This window comes from Protopterus annectens, chromosome 9.part0 (assembly GCF_019279795.1).
Source record: "Protopterus annectens isolate FY-2018-M chromosome 9.part0, PAN1.0, whole genome shotgun sequence".
NCBI lineage: Eukaryota > Metazoa > Chordata > Ceratodontiformes > Protopteridae > Protopterus > Protopterus annectens.
Window position 1 is genome coordinate 1,008,441,106 of NC_056743.1, and position 17,968 is coordinate 1,008,459,073.

Genomic DNA, 17,968 nt, shown 5'->3' on the forward strand with positions numbered 1-17,968 from the left:
CAAACTAAGCAGGTATATTCTCCTGCCTCACGAGTGGTCTCTCAGTCCAAAAGTGACGGAAAGGATTTTCCGTCAACAGGCCAGCCTTGCTGTGACTTGTTTGCTTCTCCCCTAAACAACAAGTGCAGCAACTACTTTGCCCTGATGCCTCCTCTGGGGGAGTCACTGAGAGATGCTCTTCTCCACGTTTGGCCCCCCCCAGACTGCTGTATGCCTTTTCCCCCAATTCCTCTAATCCTGAAATTTCTACAGAAAGCAATCAGGTTGAAGAGCAAAGTAATCCTCATTGCACCGTATTGGCCACAATAAATGTGTTTTCCCTTTCTTTGGCCTTATCTGATTCAACAGCCTTGGATTCTGAACCCAGCTCCGGACCTTTTTTCTCACCCAGAGGGATTAATCTGAACATATCTCAAAGATAGAGTGTCACAAGCTGACAGCATGGTTTCTCCAGTTTCATTACTAGTCAGGCTTCCCTCTCTCTCCTCCACGGTACAACAGATACTCTTAGCCTTTCATAAGCCAGCTACCCATAAACTCTATAGTAGTAAATGGAAGAGGTTTTAAAGACTCCTCCCTGGCTTCTCAAACTTTGCAAAGCCTTCTTGAAAGGAATGTTGTTGTTAAAACCATCTTACAAAGACCTTACTCCATCTTGGTATCTGAACGTAGTGTTACAAAACATTGTTCAATCTCCTTTTGAACAACTGGCTGAATGTGATCTAAAGTTTTTATCCTGGAAAATTAGAAGTTATGTACCTACCATAACGTTCCATGTTAGTTGTCTTCTCTCGCCTTCTTTCTTGCTGGATGGGTTCGGAGCCGATCCTCGGCTCCGACTCGGCACTTGCTAAGCTCGAGAGTCACTTTTACCAGCTCGAGGCAGCCCCATATCCCATGATGCAAGGCGGTAAGTACCCAGATCTCGTTTGGTACCTAGAGGGAAAACTACCTAGCATAAAAACTTTCCACTAAGGAAAGAAGAGCAATAAGCCTAAAAAGGCTGAAAGGGGAAACCAGATAACTAAAACTAGAACTAACTGGTGCCCAAAGAAACAAAAATCTACCAGAGCCAAGGGAGATCAAGGTCTGTCCAGGCAAGGGGGCAGGAGGGAGGGTCGCAAGAAAGAAGGCGAGAGAAGACAACTAACATGGAACGTTATGGTAGGTACATAACTTCTAAATGTTAAGTTGTCAATCTCGCCTTCATTCTTGCTGGATGGGACCGCGTCCCTAGCACCTCTATCCTGGGTGGCTCAATGGAACAGACTCTTGAGAACCGTAGAACCAAAACTGGCTCTATCCCTGGAGGCCAAATCCAATTTCTAATGAGAAACAAAGGTATGAGGAGTGGCCCAAGTGGCGGCTGCACAAATAGTATCTACGGGTAGCCTAGCCTGAAAGGCTGTAGAAGTGGCTAGGCCTCTAGTGGAATGTGCCTTTGGTTTTGAACACAGCTGTTTGCCCCTAAGTAGATAAATGTCAGAAATGGTGTAAGATAGCCATCTAGACAAAGTCACTTTGAAAACAGGGAAGCCTTTCTTATTTTCAGCATAAGAAAGAAAGAGCTGATCAGACTTCCTGAATTGCTTTGTTCTGTCCAAATAATAGCTGAGTTGGCGGTGAACATCAAGGTAATGTAATTTTTGTTCCAACCTGTTGGAATAGTTAGGAAAAAATACAGGGAGATCAATGGATTGGTTTAAATTTGTTTTTGAAGCAACCTTGGGCAAAAAGGATGGATTAGTTCTCAAGGATACTCTGTCCTTGTGGAAGACAAAATATGGGGGACGAACAGAGAGGGCATGAAGTTCTGACACTCTCCTAGCCGAGGTAATAGCGACAAGGAAGAGTGTCTTCCACGAAAGAAACTTTAGTGAGCATGAAGCAGCTGGCTCAAAGGGAGGAAGAATTAAGGATGTCAGCACTAGATTTAGGTCCCATTGAGGAGGAGGACTCCTGACAGGAGGTTTGAGGAGAAAAACTCCTTTCAGAAAAGCTTTACAAAGCTTGTGGGACATAAAGTTGTGATCTGCAAACCCGACATGAAAGTTCGAGATTGCAGCCAACTGAACTTTGACCGTGGAAGATGAAGAACCCGAGTGAAAGATTTCCGCTAGAAAATCCAAAACTGCATGAACAGGGGCAGTAAAGGGATCTATGTTCCTTGATTTCGCCCAAAGGGAGAAAAGTTTCCACTTGCTAGAGTAAATCCTTCTAGTAGAGGATTTAAGGGAAGCCACTATGATATCCCTAACAGGGTTAGAGATCATAGGAAGCCTGGCTAAGGAAGGAAGTGGAGCAACCAAGCTGTGAGGTTGAGAGAAGGAATTGACCAATGCAGCTGACCCGATTGGTGGATCAGAAGATCTGGCACTGGGTCCAGATGCCAAGGCTGCACTAAAAGATGACGATGAAGGAACGGAAACCAAATTTGTCAAGGCCAATACGGGGCAATGAGGATCATTTTGGCTCTCAAAACAGTAGCTTTCTGGAGTACCTGTGGTATCAATGGAAAGGGAGGAAAGGCATAAAGAAGTCCCTGGGGCAAATCTTGGGTGAGAGCATCTCTGGGGGAATGGCCCGGAAGTGGGAAGAGAGAGAAGAAGGCTGGGCATTTGCTGTTTTGGGGAGTAGCAAAAAGATCGCAACATGGGCGGCCCCACTTCTGAAAAATCTCCTCCACTATAGATTGTTTGAGAGACCACTCATGAGGCATGAGTATAGCTCTGCTCAATCTGTCCGCTAATATGTTGGTTTTCCCAGGGATATGCGTTGCTACCAGGAACCGATGAGAGGAGATCGCCCATTGCCAAAGTCTGAGAGCCTCTCGACACAAGGGATAGGGAGAGAGAAGAAGGCTGGGCATTTGCTGTTTTGGGGAGTAGCAAAAAGATCGCAACATGGGCGGCCCCACTTCTGAAAAATCTCCTCCACTATAGATTGTTTGAGAGACCACTCGTGAGGCATGAGTATAGCTCTGCTCAATCTGTCCGCTAATATGTTGGTTTTCCCAGGGATATGCGTTGCTACCAGAAACCGATGAGAGGAGATCGCTCATTGCCAAAGTCTGAGAGCCTCTCGACACAAGGGGTAGGACTTGGTTCCGCCCTGCTTGTTGATGTACCACACTACGGACATGTTGTCCGTGTGAACTGCAATTGTTCCCAAGGGAAGTAAGTAATTGAGTGCTTGCAACGTTAAAAGCACTGCTCTCATCTCTAGGACATTTATGTGCAGGTGGTATTCGAACGGTTACCACGTCCCATGAACCATCCTGCCCTGATAATGACCCCCCCCACCCGATCAGGGAGGCGTCCGTAGTGACTGTGGCTACCGGGGCCGGGGAAACAAAGGGTCTGCCCTGATGTAGCTGGGGAGAAGAAATCCACCAGGAAAGGTGGTTTTTGCAAGTTTGTGTCACCAGAATCTGGTGACGCATGGGAAGCTGTTGGAAGGACCATTGGGTGAACAACATCCATTGAAGGAGACGCATGTAAAAACGGGCCAAGGGAAGAAGAGTAATGGCCGCTGCCATGAGGCCCAATACTTTTAGGACCAGTCTCGCTTGCACCTTTCTGCTGGCAAGGATGATCCGCACATGGTTTTGGATATCTAGGATTCTCTGGCTTGTGAGGTTTGCTGACATCCGAACAGTGTCTAAATTTGCGCCTATAAAAGTAATAGACTGGCAGGGCAATAAGGAGGATTTTTTTGTAGTTGATTCAAATTCCTAATTGAGTGCAGAGATTTAGGGTGTAATCTCTGGCTTGGAGAAGTTGATGCCTGGTGGTGGCTGAGAGGAGCCAGTCGTCGAGATACGGAAACACCTGGAATCCTTGACGTCTCAGGTGAGCCGTGACCACTGCCATGCATTTGGTGAACACTCTGGGGGCTGTAGTGAGACCAAAGGGCAGGGCTCTGAATTGAAAATGACTGGACCCCAGCCGGAAGCGGAGAAACCTTCTGGAGCGTCTGTGGATTTTTGTGTGATAGTATGCATCCTGAAGGTCTATTGAGCACATCCAGTTGTCTTTGCCCAAGAAGGGCAAAATCGATTGAAGTGTGACCATCCGAAATCTTGTCTTTTTCACAGACTTGTTGAGTCTGCTGAGGTCCAATATTGGTCTCCAATCTCCCGTCTTTTTGGGAACCAAAAAGAACCTTGAGTAGATTCCGGGCTCTGAATGGTCTGTTGGAACTGGCTGAATGGCTCTTTTTTGTAGAAGCTTTGATACTTCTAATTTTGCAATTTCCCTTAGACCGGGTGGAACATCTGGAAGCGAATTTTTGTGAGTGAAGGGACTTTCCTCGAAAGGAATCTTGTAACCCTCGGATATAATCGACTGTACCCATTTGTCTTGTGAAAGGGAAAGCCAGGCTTCTGGGTACAGCGATAATCTTCCCCCGACTGCCTCCAAGGATGGACAGTCGGGCAACACCTCAGGGATGCTGGAAGGGCTTGTCATTGAGAGGCTCTCTGCTGCCCTGGTTCTGCGGACCCCCTCTGCCCCTAGGGCGGCGTCTATTATTATTACCCCCTCTGCCTCTAGGGGTAAACTGACCACGTGTGTCCAGCGTGACTCCCTGGGATTTACGGAACCACATCTTTCCCCCATTCTGTCCTTTAGGGTAAGGCCTAGAAGGGGTGGAAAAATGGACTCCTACGGCAGAAAGAGTCTTGCCGTCTTGCTCACACCTGGTCAACGTATCCTTCACCTGAGGACCAAACAATGTTGACCCATCGAAGGGAGAGTTTGTGAAGGACGCCTTAAAGGGATCTGCAAAATTACAGAGCAGCATCCAGGACTGACGTCTGAGAGCCACTTCTGTCCCTGCAGCTCTACTCGCTCCATCTGCTGCACACGAAATCAGCCGCATGGAGGAGTTGGTTATGGAGTTAAGGATTCCTAGCTGAGTAGCAATCTTGTCTTGAGCCCCTGCAGCTGTAGGATCCTGTACTACTTCACCTAATTCTTTAAGGATGTCCCTTTGAAGTCTGGTGAAGTGACATAAGTAATTCAGCGAACGCATGGCAAAGGTCGCTGAGGAGAACATCCGCTTCCCATACCTGTCCATGGTCCTAGAATCCTTGTTAGGAGGATGGACTGGTACGGAAGGATCTGCGAGTTCCTTCTTGGTGGCGGCCGCCACCACCATGGCATCAACAGGGACACCTTTTGTAAGAAAAAGTTTCTCGGAAGGGGCTGTTATAAATTTAGAAGGCCTCCTGGGAACTGGTTCTACGGAATCAGGAGATGCCCACGCCTTCCGAGCTATCACCTCCATGAGGGGGTCGAAAGGCGGAGACACCCAGGAGGTGGAGGGTCGAGATCCAAACGCCTCTAGGTATACCGACTCATCCTCGGAGGGATTAATGGAGGGCCAGTTTCCCCTCTGTTTTAGGAGTTCTAAGATGTCTGAAAAAGAGACATCCTCAGAGGGGGATCTTGGGGACCCCTCCGACTCATCTAAGTCGGTATCTGAAGTAGTAGACTCAGGGGAGTCCAAGTGCTTCCTCTTACAAGTCCTCTTACGCGGAGGATCTCCTGACGGATCAGGAGAATCCTCGGAAGAGGGGGTTCTTCCCAGTGGGGAAACCTGAGGCGGTGGATCTCTCAGTCCGGGAGCAAGAGAGTGGGAAGAGACATCTACAGGCACCGTAGAGGGAGGAGCTAAGGGGATAGACTGCTGACTGAGCCCAGGGGCCAGCACACTCCTCATCACCTCAAAGGCTCCCCTCCCAGGGAGATCCGAGAGACCCCGCTCCGAAGAAACAGGGACTCCCGGGCCCACCGAAAGGGAAGGCTCCGAGGCAGATGTCGGGGCCGAGCTCACCAAGGCCGAAGCCCCGAGGGGAAGAGCGGGGTCGGACAAGGGTCCGATGCCACTCACCCCCTTGGAGCAGACCAGGGAAGCCCGACCACCGGATCCCTCCAAGGAAGGTCTCGAGGAGGAGATAAGAGTAGAAGCTGAAGGAGCAGAAAGGGGTGGTATCTGCCCCGCAGCCGTAGCAGTGACTATTCCCATAGACTCTGGCTCCGAGCTCTGGAGGAGAGTCGAAGGAGGAACTTGAAGAGGGTGTGGACCAGTAGTCGTCTGTTGAGATGGACTATGAAGCATTTGGGCTAGTGCCTGTGATTTTAACAATCTGCTTACCACTCTCTCTAAATCATGGTCTGAGAGCCTGGAAGACCTAGATGATCGGCTCCGATGGCTCCGCTCCGAAAGAAGAGGAGAGGTCGGAGCCGACAGTATCGGCTCCAAAGAGGGAGACCTGGACCGCTTCCTCGATGGAACCATCGGAGCCGAAGAACCCTCGGTTCCAGACGGAGCCGACAACTTATCGGCTCCAAGCCTGGTCAAAATTGTATCGGCTCTGGCCGGAGCCGATACAGGCAAGGAAATAATGGTATCGGAACCGGTCGGCGCCGACACCGAAGCCTTAGCCACATGGTGGTCGGAGCCGGTCGGAGCCGACACCAATGTGGCAGTTAAAGTATCGGCACCGATAGCCATCGGTGCTGAAGATTTAGTCAAGATAAGATCGGCTCCAGCCGGAGCCGATCTCGACTCCAAAGGAGTCGGAGCCAGGGCCGAAGGCTTAGTAGCAGAAGCCTGGGCCTTGGAAGTCTTAGAGGGCTTGCCTGAAGAAGACTTGGACGGGGAGCCCTCCGGTTTAAGAAGTCCTCTCAATATTAATTTATTTCTCCTTTCCTGCAGGACTCTCTGGCTGAAAGAGTGACAAATAGCACAGGAGTCCTGCAGGTGGAGAGGTCCCAGGCAGTAGATACAAGAAGTGTGACCGTCTGTCAGAGACATCTTCTGACAGCACGAGTCACACTTCTTGAAGCCTGAGACCCTCTGTTCTTTGGACATAGTGATATCCACACAACACACAACTCACACAGTCCCAGATTCAGAAATATTTAACTTAAATGGGGAAAAAATAAACCCACACACACACCCTGACAGGAAGGGATGGGAGGGGATTGAAGGCCCGACTAAATAAAACAACTAGGGAAACAGTAAAACTAGAGCTAAAGATCCTACAACTAGCTAAAAGTGACTAAAAATCTAATAAGTGAGAGAAAAATTAGGAATGGGGTGACTAAAATTTGTATAACAAATTACTTACCAAGAGCTGGTAAAAGGAGTACCTCATCAGCGAAGTGGCAAACGAGATCTGGGTACTTACCGCCTTGCATCATGGGATATGGGGCTGCCTCGAGCTGGTAAAAGTGACTCTCGAGCTTAGCAAGTGCCGAGTCGGAGCAGAGGATCGGCTCCGAACCCATCCAGCAAGAATGAAGGCGAGATTGACAACTTAACATTTATATTTTTAATGGTAATAACTTCTGCCAGAAAGATTTCAGAAATACAAGCCTCATCGTGTAGAAACCTCCTTATATGATTTTCCACAAAGATAGAGTGTCAGTAAGAACCAATCCTTCCTTTTTGCCTAAGGTAGTGTCAGAGACCAGTATTAATCAGACAATTAATTTACCCATATTTTTTTCCCAATTTTGCTAACAAGGGTGAATAATGCTTACATTTATTAGATGTTCATAGACAACTGTGCTTCTATTTACACAGAAGTGAGAATACAAGACAATCCAACCAACTATTTGTGTCATTTTCACCTACAAGACTTAGCCAACCAGTAAGCAAAGTGATGCTAGCTAGATCGCTCAAAGATTGCATTTCTTTTATCCATAATAAAAACAAAATTAATTTGCCTAGGCCTTTAAAGGCTCATTCTACAAGAGCAGTTTCTACTTCAGCAGTGTTTCAGTCTAGAGCTTCTTTCTATGTATAACATTTGTGCAGCAGCAACTTGGGCTACTCCTCCTACCTTTATTACTCACTTCAAATTGGATTTGGTCTCCAGGGGAAGAGCGTCATTTGGTTCTATGGTGCTCAGAAATATCCTTCCTTATGTCCACCCAAGGCCTAAGGTAGCTGGGGACTCTGTCCCATATATCGAAGATAAAATGAAAACTGATAACATCAGATAAAGAAGTTACGTACTCGCCATACCGTTCCATCTGTGTTGTCCATTTTCATTTATTCGACACCCCACCCTCTTTCCCCTGCACTTAAGTTTTGATGGTTCAGATAATGGACAAATGCCACTTCTGTTATTAGTATCATTATTATTATTATTATGTGATTCCAGATATGCACTCTATGAAAGTTTTTGGGTTTCTATCACTCTGTCTGTCTTTCTGCAAACTCGATCTGAGGTAACAGGTAAAGGAGCATTGTGGGTAAGGGTTGAGCTTCAGAATTTTTGGCTTCTGCAAGCTGTAGTAGCAGCCGAGTCGGTTCCATTACTCGGAATGAACCATTATGTTGAGGATAAATGAAAATGGACAACAAAGATGAAACTTCTTTTTTTCCTTATCAAGAACTTGAGAGGAAGAAAAATTAATTTGTCTCATACAAACATCATTCTCTTTACTAAAATGTTTGGAGAATGAGTTATTTTTCTCTTACCTTCTTGAACCTTCTTAGATACTTGCAAGCATTCACACCTATTTATTTATTTTATTTATTTTTTTTTATTTTACATTTGTTGACCGGGCTAGTCTAGCTGGAGATATTTCCATTTTCAGTAGAGGCCCGGGGAGAAAAGCTCCACACAGAATACAATAAAGAAAAACATCATAGTGTTTGTAAGAAAGTTCGTAAAAGACAAAGAAAAAAAAACTATAACTCTACAGCTTCCTATTATTACTAAATGAGTTAGTTACCAGTTCACACAGTTACAGTCCAAAGACTCTGCTTTTCTTCCACAGACTGTCAGTCCAGTGAAGGTTCCAATGTAGGTCCCTGCTGTTTCAGAGCAGTTTTCTGTACCACGTTGAAACTGCAAATATTTTATAGCTGAAGGAAGGCTGCAATGAGACAGGGGCATAACTGTAGGGAGCTATAGAGGGCCTGTGAAAACATTTAGATTTGTTGGGCTCATTCTCCACTGAAATTGTTTGAACTGACATGATCATAGATGATCACATGGCCATCAACTTAAGCACCAAGAAAGAAGGTGCTGCTAAGATCCTTTCTTCCTGCAATAGCAAGGTTAGTGTGAGAATTTTGGTATACTTTTGTAAACAACTTCATATCCCTGTTTTTGTAGGTAATTTGTACTGTACTATCTTTCTCACAAAATCAAGTGGAAGAATTAGATTTACATTTGTTCAGGTCTCTTGTAGCTACCTTAGATTCCTTTTTAATAGTCTTCACCACCTTATCCTTTTCTACTGTTTGTTATTAGACTACATATGTTTCATTGTTAAAAAAAAAAAAACAACAGCTTACCATGACAACAAGAAAATACTTCAGTTGTGGTTTGATTGCAGATTACACTTGAAAAATAACATTTTCAAAATTAAAATGTGAAGCACTCAAAGAGACAAGAACTGAAAAGTGGTTCTAGTAATGATGATGGTACTGGCCATATAGGGGACCCTCTTGCATTAACCAAGGTTCACTGGAATGCTCTTGCAAAACCAGCTATCTTTACAGTGACTAAGTTGCTGCTGGTGAAATTTATGGGCATGAAGGAAGGCATATTGATGAAACTGAAATGTTATGATTTACTTTTAGTGTGATCCTCACCAAACAAGATTTTGGGTTATTTGCCTCACTGGCTTCTATGCAGCTTACAGTAAAGTCAAACTGACAGGTCAATAGTTTTCAGCATCTGCCTTGCTGTCATTTTTGTGACGAGGAATATAGTGTACTGACATCTACTCTCTTCCATTTACCTCCTGAATACCTTACACAGTTTGGTAAGAAGACAAGCTATTGCATCATTTATTCTATTCCCATTTTTCTTACAAACTATTTGGTTGAATCCTATTAGGGCCAACTGGCTTGCCCCTCTGATTTGTTTGACTTTCTGAATCATTTCTTTTCTGAAATGGCTGGATTAATCCTCCTATCATGTGTACTTCTACTAACTGGAGGTGCTAATTTTTCTTTTTTTCCTGCTTGAACACCAAGCAGAAGTACTAATTTAGACGCTCTGCTTTCTCTGCCTCCTCTCGTTCTCCTTCTGTACCCATTTATTTTGTGATAAAATGGCTTGTGCACTTATATAGTAATTTCAAATAATCCTTGTTTATAAAGGATTCTGTTTATGATGTTCATATAGCTACCTTCTAGTTGAGAGGCTGAGGTGTTTCTTCCACCCCTTCCACAGGCATATTTGTCTGCTGTTACACAGCTGTCCAGCATCCACTAACTTAAGAAAAGTGTGAAAGAAAAAAATGGTATGTTTGTTAAAATTTTTATATCATATTTGCGTTTTGCAGTCTGGGTCACCTATATGCAGGAATCGTATTTTGCAGAGTTTTCTCTTAAGGATTCACATTATATTGCTAGAGTCCATAAAGTACTGTACAAACTCTCTGAAAAGTGTCAGGACTATCAGCAGGTCCAGATCTATTGCATATTATCAGGCATCATGGAAAGTGCTGCAGTTACAAAGACTGCAACATAACTGACACTGCCGCAATAAATGTTTGATGCTAGAATTCCTCTGAAGATCATGTTAACTCATTTTGAACATGAGAAGTATTTCCACACTGGGCATGCACAGGATAAAGCACCTCACAAATTATATACATTTCTAATGAAAATTATGGGCATTTTTGGATAAAAAAAATCAATGTGTAGTGCTCCGAAGGGGTAACCATCGTGCTGCTATGAGTGACACTAGCAATATACTTTTATCCCATTACAGGTGACCCACACTGCAAAACACAAATATAAAAAAATTAACAAACATACCATTTTTTTTCTTTCACACTTTCTTAAGTTAGTAGTGGCTGCTGGACAGCTGTGTAACAGCAGACAATACTTCTGCGGAAGGGGGTGGAACAAGAACCTCATCCTCTCAACAAAATTCTAAGTATCAATATCCATTTTACAACAAGCTGGTGAAGCAAGGATGCTTCACAAAACAACTAAATGTATGCTGAAGGTCAAGTAGCATGATGCAGTTAATTAGCACATTAGGGTTGCAGGGATTTTTTAAATATAGTTTGGGCAGCTAGTATCACCATATGTTTTATTTATAAATACAGCAACCAAAAAAGCTCACATTTTTTTATGAAGAGAACCCTTTGCATAGGACTGCACACTAAAAATCCTGAAATCTTTCACCAGATTTTACAAAATAATTTTATATTCAAACTATATAAAACTCTTGAGACCATTCGTACTGCTGAGACTCTGATGTCACACAAGTATAATTCTCACTATTTTCATGTTTCCACTCCAATATGAATGTACAGCAGCTACAAACAGCCCTGCTAGTCTAAGTTTTTCCAGAAGGATTCTGAAAAAAAATGAGATTACCAGTGTTTGACCTGAGGGGATGGTTTGTTTCTCTTAGCATTCTCTGAGCTAGTATGGTTACTTCTGCAAACCAAGAGCAACAGACAGCTCCTGTCTTTAACATCATTTACCCTGTTAACCAGATTCAGCAAGTGGTGAAAAGCCTGAAGAATTCTAGGAAGAGGGAATGAGAGTCTGTCAGGCATCTCTGTCATTTCAGAGACCAGGGCACGGGGCATGGCACATGGCAGTAGCCAGGACTGGGGTGATGTTTTTCACATGTTAATAACACATATGCTTTGAATGAAGCTGCTCTGGATATCTGCAGAGAATTTTGCAAGTCCTTTGATTGGTGTTACTATACATCTCCAGCAGCACTTGACAGAATGGTGGTTAAAACATTCAAATACCTCCAAGCTCTGTTCAGTTGTAACTAGCAGCCAGGGTCTTTAAACACCTTTTCTAAACAGTTAAGGATTTAGAAGATGTGGTCACATTAGCAGGGTAAATGGCAGCAAGGACAATAGGGTCAGCAGGGGAGTGGCAAGCTGAAAGGAAAATACAAACTGGAAGAAAAGAGTGTTATTTGGTCTAGTCTATACTGTCTGCTCAATTTTAACTTATGTGATATATTTTTAATTCCTTGTTTGTTGGGCAAGTGATTTTTTCATGTGATATATTTTCATTTAATACCTTGTTGGGTAAGTGATTTTATTTTGAAGAATGCTTTTGGACTAACATGTCTAAAGCACTCAATAAATATTTACAGTGAGATTTTCCCGGTCTGCATCATAGTGTTTGCTTTTCTCTTTGATTTCTATTTATTTGCTCAGCAGCTTTTGGCTACAGTTCTTTTCTTTTTTGTTACCAGTCTTGCAAATTTCACCTATAGGCTGTAACCACTTATGTAAAGCTCTCTGACTCATGTCTGAGTGTTCTACTTCAGGATTTGTGTGGCATACTCCATGTAGTTCAGAAATATGCCATATTGTTTAAACATCCATTGAGGTACCCTTGGGGGCAGTTGGTGTATCAAGTAATACTGCCAGATTATTTGGAATTGTCCATAAACCATCTTCTATGGATTGTAGTCGTTAAGCAGTGACTTTTTAACCACAAGAGTCTTGTCTAAAGTAGTTTCTCAATCACATGGGCTGGACTGGTTTACGCTTAACAAACTTTCCATAAGCATGGGGTTATGTCTTTCTCATAGTTCACTACTCCATGGATTATACACAGCTATCATCTTAGTTTTAGTGTAAAATCCTCAGCCATAGCTTGCATTTCTTCATTGTTGCATTCCCTTCCACTGACACTATACAACCTTCAGGGTTGCCCTTGAACAGTTATCAATGAGCTAATAAAATGTTTACAGTTTCCTAGGGTTTCTTTGCTGTCACATTGCTTCTTACTTAGAAATTGGTAAAATTATCAAGTATGTGAAGGTGTTATATGACTCTACCGCATACAAGTTCATGGTGAATGTTTCATTATATTTTGTTCCAGTGGTAGTCTTACAGACATCTTAATCTTGTATATTTTAGTCATGTTTCACAACTGTTCACTCTCTTCACTGAAACAGGTAATGCATCAACTAGCCAGCAATTTGTTTGCTTTGTCAACAGATGCATATCGAAACTGAGAAGTTTCAATACTATTCCCTGCTTGATTATACTTTCTGTGTCTTTCAGAATTTCACTTTCAGATAGACTGTCTTTATTTTCTTTATTAGGGGTGTTAATAATGCATTAATGTCACTAGGCTGTTAGTTCAAGCCTGACTATGTGTTTAAATGTCTTTCTTGTCTTTCTCAGCCCTAGCTGTTTTCAAAGACATCTTAATAAACAATGGGAATATCTACTAGAACCATTTTTGTTTCGGTTTGGCATTTTGCCTGACCAGTTCTTGCTGGAATCTTAACTCTTTGTGGACTATATAACTCAAATTTGAACACCACATAGCTTGATTTGTGAATTATATTACATTTAAATCATGAATATAGCTTTGGAACCTTCTCCCCAATAACATATGGTGCATGTCCATACAATATCACTGACACTAAACCCCCAAATATTCAGTAATGAAAATTTCAATATCTTTGGTGGGCTCTTTTGAAAAAAACAAACTGATATTACACTGCTCCACAGTTTCCCCCATAGCATAATTTTCTCAACTGTAGGTGGACTGTCTTTTGTCTGCAATATGCAGTGTTCAGAGGATTTAAGTCAGGTAAAGCCTTGGATGGTTCTTTTCAGGATATACTGTACCTCTTTATTATCAGCAAATAATGCAGCAGCATGTTCTACTTGAAACCTTTCAACGACTTTTTTTTAATCAAAATATATTACAGTAGATTTTAGAGAGGAAAAAACACCATCTAAGTAAGCACCACTTAGCAAATGCATCAGGAAGAGTCATGTCAGACTAGTATATGACAGCAACTGTCTGCATTGATTTAATGCATCACAGAGAAAGCACCATCTTAAAATGAAAAGCCACATACGTTTGATCTTTCTCTTTCTTTAGGAGTGATTTATCAAGTATTTCAGTTGGTGTGTGTACCTGTACCTTATTCATCTGGAGGAGTTTCTGAAACTGCTCTTGACTATGCCTGAAAGTATAGCAGCCACCACCAAAGCATATGTTTTCTATTCCTAATGAGTTATATGTCTCAAGATTTCTAGTTCATTTCTTCCAGCTTTCATGTGGCTCATCTCCTAAAAAACTACAAGTACTTTATAATTAGAAACCATTCCTTGCTCTCTGCTGGTGGTGTAGGGGGATAAAACCTCAATATGGCCTACATGACCCAAATTCAAGCAATAACTTAGTCACTTTATGGTGAAGGTGGGGAGGATAGGCACATCCACTCTGGGGGAAGGACTGCACTTGCTCAGGGATACTTGTGTTTGTCTGATTTTCATGATGGATAGCAGGAAAACAATTGCATGGTTCTTCTTGTATGTGGGAAGGAACATACTTCTGATGTCAGCTCCTTGCACATGTGAAGGGTGGTTCAGTACTGACACCTATTGCATACTCCACTCATGGGTTGTTGCTGGGTTGGCCCAAGGGGACTTAACAATGGTTCATTGTGGTCAACTCTTGCCTTCAGTGAAGGGGAACAGATGGGACAACTGACCAGAAGGGTACTAATGCTCAGTAAGCAGTACAAGAAAAGAGATGAAAATAAAACAGAAATAAACCATCTAATAAAAAATGAACGGTTAAAAATACAAAATGACTTTATTACATAAAAATCCAACTGGTAAGCGCTTTCATTCCTTTCATGGAACTTCTTCAGACCAAGTTGTATAATCAACAAACTTGTTTAAACACTTAATAACTATAACATGCGATGCAAAACATTTAAAGCCTTAATCCTTTTCTTCTAAGAACAACTTTAAAGTTTTCCCTATCATTTAAACCGGGGTATACACATGCATTCCGCCTAATTTGCCAGCAATATTCTCTGCATCAACTATGATCAAAACCATTAACTTCATCAATTACAAATCTGAAGCATGCCTTACTTTTTTCTAACAAATGTTTTTGCTTAACATGTTTTGCCAAGGCATTGCTTGCATCAATCTTGTCTACTGCTCTTATATGTTCATTCACTCGCATGTAGAATTCTCTAATGGTTCTTCCTATATAAAATGCTGGACATAATTCACACAGAGCCATGTATACTACATATTTGGACCTGAAATTATACAAATTATTCAACCTAATTTCAAAGCTTCTTGCTGTCACTACAAAATTCTTAGCTTCTTTCATATATTGACATAACTTACAACTGTTGCATCTTTTCATCCCCACTTCCAAATCATCAGGCATACTTGAGCATAAATTCCTTTTCTTAAAAAAGTCTTTTAAACTCCTTCCTCTTTTTGAGACAAAAACAGGGTTTCCCCCATAACATTTTTAATTCCTTGAAAATTCATTAAAAATCTCCAATTATTCTTGATTATTCCTTTGATTTTACTTTCATATACTGAATTGTCTAAAATACATGCTAAGGAAAAATCCTTTTCATTTTCTTTTGACTTGCTATTTACATTTGCTACCTTATGTTCATTACATATTTTTTACTTCCATCCAGGAATTGTTAATGATGTCCTTGGGGTACCCTCTGAAATTTCCTTTTGAGTTCTTCATATTCTTTTTCCAAAAATACTGCCTCATCTGTTAACCTGCTTATTCTAGTGAATTGCCCCTTCACTTTTTTTTTTCAAGTTAAACTTATGCATGCTATTTTAAGATAGCTGTTTCTTTGCGCTTCCTTTTTATAGATCTTAACTTTTAAAGCATTGCTAGATCTGTACACATTCAGATCCAAAAAATTAATGTTGTCCTTCCTATAATTAAATGTCATCCAAAGGTAACTCGTGGATTCATTCACATGTTTAATAAAATCTATGAGTTCTTTTTTTGGAATCCTCCCAAATAAAAAACAAATCATCAATAAAACGCCTGTACATGATGATATGTTTTGCAAAAACTGATTCTAAAATAACTTCTTTTTCCCAGTTCATCAGGACTATATTTCCATAGCTGGGGGCCATAGCTACACCATTTTTCTGTCTGTATATTTCATATTTATACTCAAAAAAATTATATTATAAAATAACATCCAGCATTTCTGTATATAATGAGGCAATATCTGCTGTAACCAATCACATGGAATTGTCTATTTTCACATTCTTCATTAAACTTTTAAATTCAAAGGAATCTTTAATATAAGATTTACTTTGTATGACCAACTTCTGTAAATATTTATCTACGAAGATGGCTAGCGGTTTCGTCTTACTGCCCTGACTGGCTACTATCGGTCTAAAATCAGGGCAATTCAGGTTTTTATGGATTTTAGGAAGTCCAAAAACCTTCCAGTTTGGGTTTTTCTACTCTAAAAAACTTCAGTGTTTCTTTGTCAATGAAATTATCTAAAAACATTCTTCTATACAAGCATCAACAACTCAATTTGCTTTTTTAACAGATGCCCACGTTGTTATTTGGTAAAACTTGTCATCATTTAGCATCAAGGTAATTTTTTCAACATAAAATGTCATATTAAGCACCGCAACTGCATTGCCTTTATCTGCTTTCGTAATATACAGTTTAGTGTCATTTTTTAACTCAAACAATGCATTTTTTTCTTCTTTGTTTAAATTATAAAATACAGGTTCACTTTTGTCATACAATAATTTTCTCACATCATTCTCATGTTACCAAAAAAGCTTCCAATTCAGGCCTAAGAATTGGATTAAACATGCTAATAAACCATCCTGCTACTAGTTGTTAAGCAGTCACTTTGTGACAAAAATACACTGAAAGAAGCTTTGTTTTCAGAATAACTCCCTTTCTATTCCATCCACTATTTCAGCTACTCTCAAGTACAAGTCAGACTGCCAAACTGAAGTTTCCTTCAGGCAAAATCCTTCTCACTTCCCCAGTTATTTTCTACCCTTCGTAGTAAAAACCTCTGAGAGAGCAAAACATATTAATGGCCCAGACGCACAAAAACTACATAGTTATAAACAATTTTTCCCAAAAGTGATATAAAAGCACTTTTCAAGAGCGTTATGCAATGATAATACTGACATTTCAAATCCCAAATTTTAAATTATATCACTTACATTCTGTGAACTCAATGACTTTTCTATATGCTACAACTCCAGAGAATGTTCCAGCAGCACAGTAATTAGGGTTGTGATATTTACTTTCACTACAGCAGTAGTAGCAATTTATTTTTGAAAGAAATAAGCCGTATCTTACCCGAGAAAACTGCTCTGTAGGTTGCTCTTCATTGGCTTCCTTGACTGCATCCTGTTCCTCTAATGTGAGAGAGGAGGCATAAAAAGGCAGTACCTTCTCTTCCTCAGTTTCCAGTTTCCGACACATTTCTGCCAACCTCAAGATATGCTCTCCCTGCACAAAAACAATGGCAGTAAAATAGTTAATAGGGCCTCTGCTAAGTCAGACATACTTTATAATGTTTTCAGCTTCTGTGGCAGTAACACAGACTTGCCTTTTCATTATACTTTTTATTGATTCATAGATGCTGAGAAAGACATACAAAGATTATAATTTTGAAAAAATTATAAGGGGAAGTGATATGTTGCTAAGGAATATAAACAAGTGTAACAATGCAAAAAGTATGGCAAGGGCTCCTTGATTTTGAGGTTTTAGACTTATGGTCCACATGATCCATATGTGATTAGCAGCAGTAATGCAAGAAGAGCTGGCTAGAAAGGGATGGGAGTATGGCCAACACTGGCTTGCAGATCCTGAGGAGAGAGTGTTGGTGAAGTTGCACTGCAGGAGCTCTACCTGACGGAAGGCCCAACACTGCAGCTCTTGTAACCTAGAACTCAAGGAGAAGAAACAGCAAAACACTCCAGCTGGAAATTATACATGTGTGAAAGTGGGCATTGTACCATGCTTCTTGGCAAGTGGGAGAGTTGGATTCATTCACACAGAAAGCTCCCAACCTCCACTAGATAACAGCAGTGATCTTAAACTCCCACTAGATAACAGCAGTGTTCCCTAACTTCACCTCCCTCTGCTAGTGCCCTAGGATGGCAGGGGCCAGGATGAATAAATGATTATGTATTGA

General features: G+C 41.5%; 1 protein-coding gene across 2 annotated transcripts in view; it reads right to left on the reverse strand.

The window, feature by feature from the left end:
• The window catches only part of CCDC65 (coiled-coil domain containing 65), a 528,526-nt gene that overhangs the window by 45,963 nt on the left and 464,595 nt on the right, over positions 1 to 17,968 (reverse strand). For both annotated transcript variants that reach the window (XM_044083793.1, XM_044083791.1), the window contains exon 8: positions 17,128 to 17,280. In XM_044083793.1, coding sequence (XP_043939728.1) covers positions 17,128 to 17,280 — 153 coding nt within the window. The remainder of the gene's footprint in view (positions 1 to 17,127; positions 17,281 to 17,968) is intronic.